Source organism: Helobdella robusta (assembly GCF_000326865.2).
Source record: "Helobdella robusta unplaced genomic scaffold HELROscaffold_2123, whole genome shotgun sequence".
NCBI classification, from domain to species: domain Eukaryota; kingdom Metazoa; phylum Annelida; class Clitellata; order Rhynchobdellida; family Glossiphoniidae; genus Helobdella; species Helobdella robusta.
In genome coordinates, this window is record NW_008704138.1 from 1 (window position 1) to 1,814 (window position 1,814).

The 1,814-nt window shown below is 36.7% G+C and overlaps 1 protein-coding gene across 1 annotated transcript; it reads left to right on the forward strand.

The window, feature by feature from the left end:
- Positions 1–214: 214 nt before the first annotated feature.
- HELRODRAFT_184691 (hypothetical protein) lies at positions 215–1,552 on the forward strand (the record flags this gene model as incomplete). The annotated part of the gene is made up of 2 exons (XM_009018507.1): positions 215–866; positions 1,455–1,552. The coding sequence occupies 2 exons, from the start codon at positions 215–217 to the stop codon at positions 1,550–1,552; spliced, it is 750 nt and encodes a 249-aa protein (XP_009016755.1).
- Between the last annotated feature and the right edge of the window lie 262 nt (positions 1,553–1,814).

Genomic DNA, 1,814 nt, shown 5'->3' on the forward strand with positions numbered 1-1,814 from the left:
GTTGGTGTGGTTGTTGTTATTCCTTTCTGCTCTAATTCTAAATAATAAGTATAAATATAAATAACAAATTGTAATGATTGCGTAAAGAGAAATAAATTTGTTCACAGTTGAATTTTTACCGTTCGCGAGTGTCATCCTCAACAACAACAACAAAAACATCAATAAAAACAGCATCAACAACGTAAACAACAACATCAATAGCAACAACAACAACATGAAAAGCATAAACAACAACTGCAATACAATGACAACAATATACGTGCAACATTCACAACATGGGTTTCTTTCTCCTCAGCATTCGAGAAATCAAAACTTCAAATCAGTCAACACCCCAATTACCACACTACCCTCTAATCCAAACAACAACGTCAACATCAACATCAACAACAACCACAGCGTTAACAACAACTGCGGTTGGTCACTGGTAGCAGAAAAAGATTTTCGCATTCTTCTGACAATTTTCTACTTTACAAATCCAAGAATAAACGTAGACAGATCAACAGTAAACAAGTTTGACAGTGATTATTTCCTATTTAGCAGCAACAAATATACAAGCAGCAACAACAACAACAATGGCGAAGATGCAAGTCAAGATGTCATCTATAAAGGAGTGAATATTTCAAATAACGTTTTCCCGTCGATGCCTTACATTCAACACAGCAACAAATCTCCATCTTGCTTACGCCGCAATTTTCTTTTGACACGTGATCGCACTTCCGGCAGAGAAGAATGCGCAAGCGCGAACATGAACAGGCGCGTCCGAGAAATTTTTTTTTCAGACAGTAATCACGTGGACGTCATCATCAATTTTATGCTGACGTCATCATCACCTGGTCAGGCGTTCAACTTTTTACTGAAGTACCAAGGTGATTGATCGTTGTTATGTTACTTTTATAAATATAATCATTTAATTTTGCAAATGGTTTGTAGAGTATCAACCAACGTTACCGGCGCTAATACTGGCTAGCATTTGTTAAACGGGGGTGCATGAAAGTCGAAATATTATTTTTATTGATAACAACATGGAAAAAATTGTGTAACGATAAATTGTTTGAATAACTAAATTTGTAACAAGTTAAAAAGAATATTTATGCAACGGCTGAGATTTTAAGGTGTGGAGAGCCCGAGGCAACAAAATATCGGAGAACACTAATTTTTCAGAATTAAAATGGCAATTTTTGTCAAATTTTTCGAACACTTATTCCCAACAAACATAATTATTTAAGCAAAAATCTTTTTATTACATAATTCAACTGTTGTTGATTAATAGACTGAACAATTTTTTGAAGTAGTTTTAACCCCCACCCCCCAAAAAAACAAGAGCATTTCGTGATGGAAGGACAGCGGAGGCAAAACAAGTTTTTAAAAAACAGATGCCGAAACGGCAGATTTTAATTTTAAATCCTGAATTTAATTTTAATTTAAAGAGTATCGAATTTTTTCTGTCTAAACAGTATCGGCGATATCAGATTGGAAACTCGGCAGCAAAAGTATCGCCGATACCAAACCAAAGCCAATGCCGAAATGTATCGCCGATATAATATCGCGATAGTGATAACAAAAAGCTTAAATCTTTTTAAATCACTATCGGCGATATTGACCTTAGGGTCAGGTCCATGGCACTCTCTCTACGTTCGGAGGAATCAACAACACAAAAAATCGTACCTGAAGAGTAAACGACGCATCCTATGCAAAGCATGTGATAGGCGAGGAGCATTTGATCATATTGGAACCCGGCCACTGCTCGCACTGCGAAACAGGACGAGACGACCTTAACCGCTAGGTCGTCTCGGTCAACATTGCCAACCTTCTAT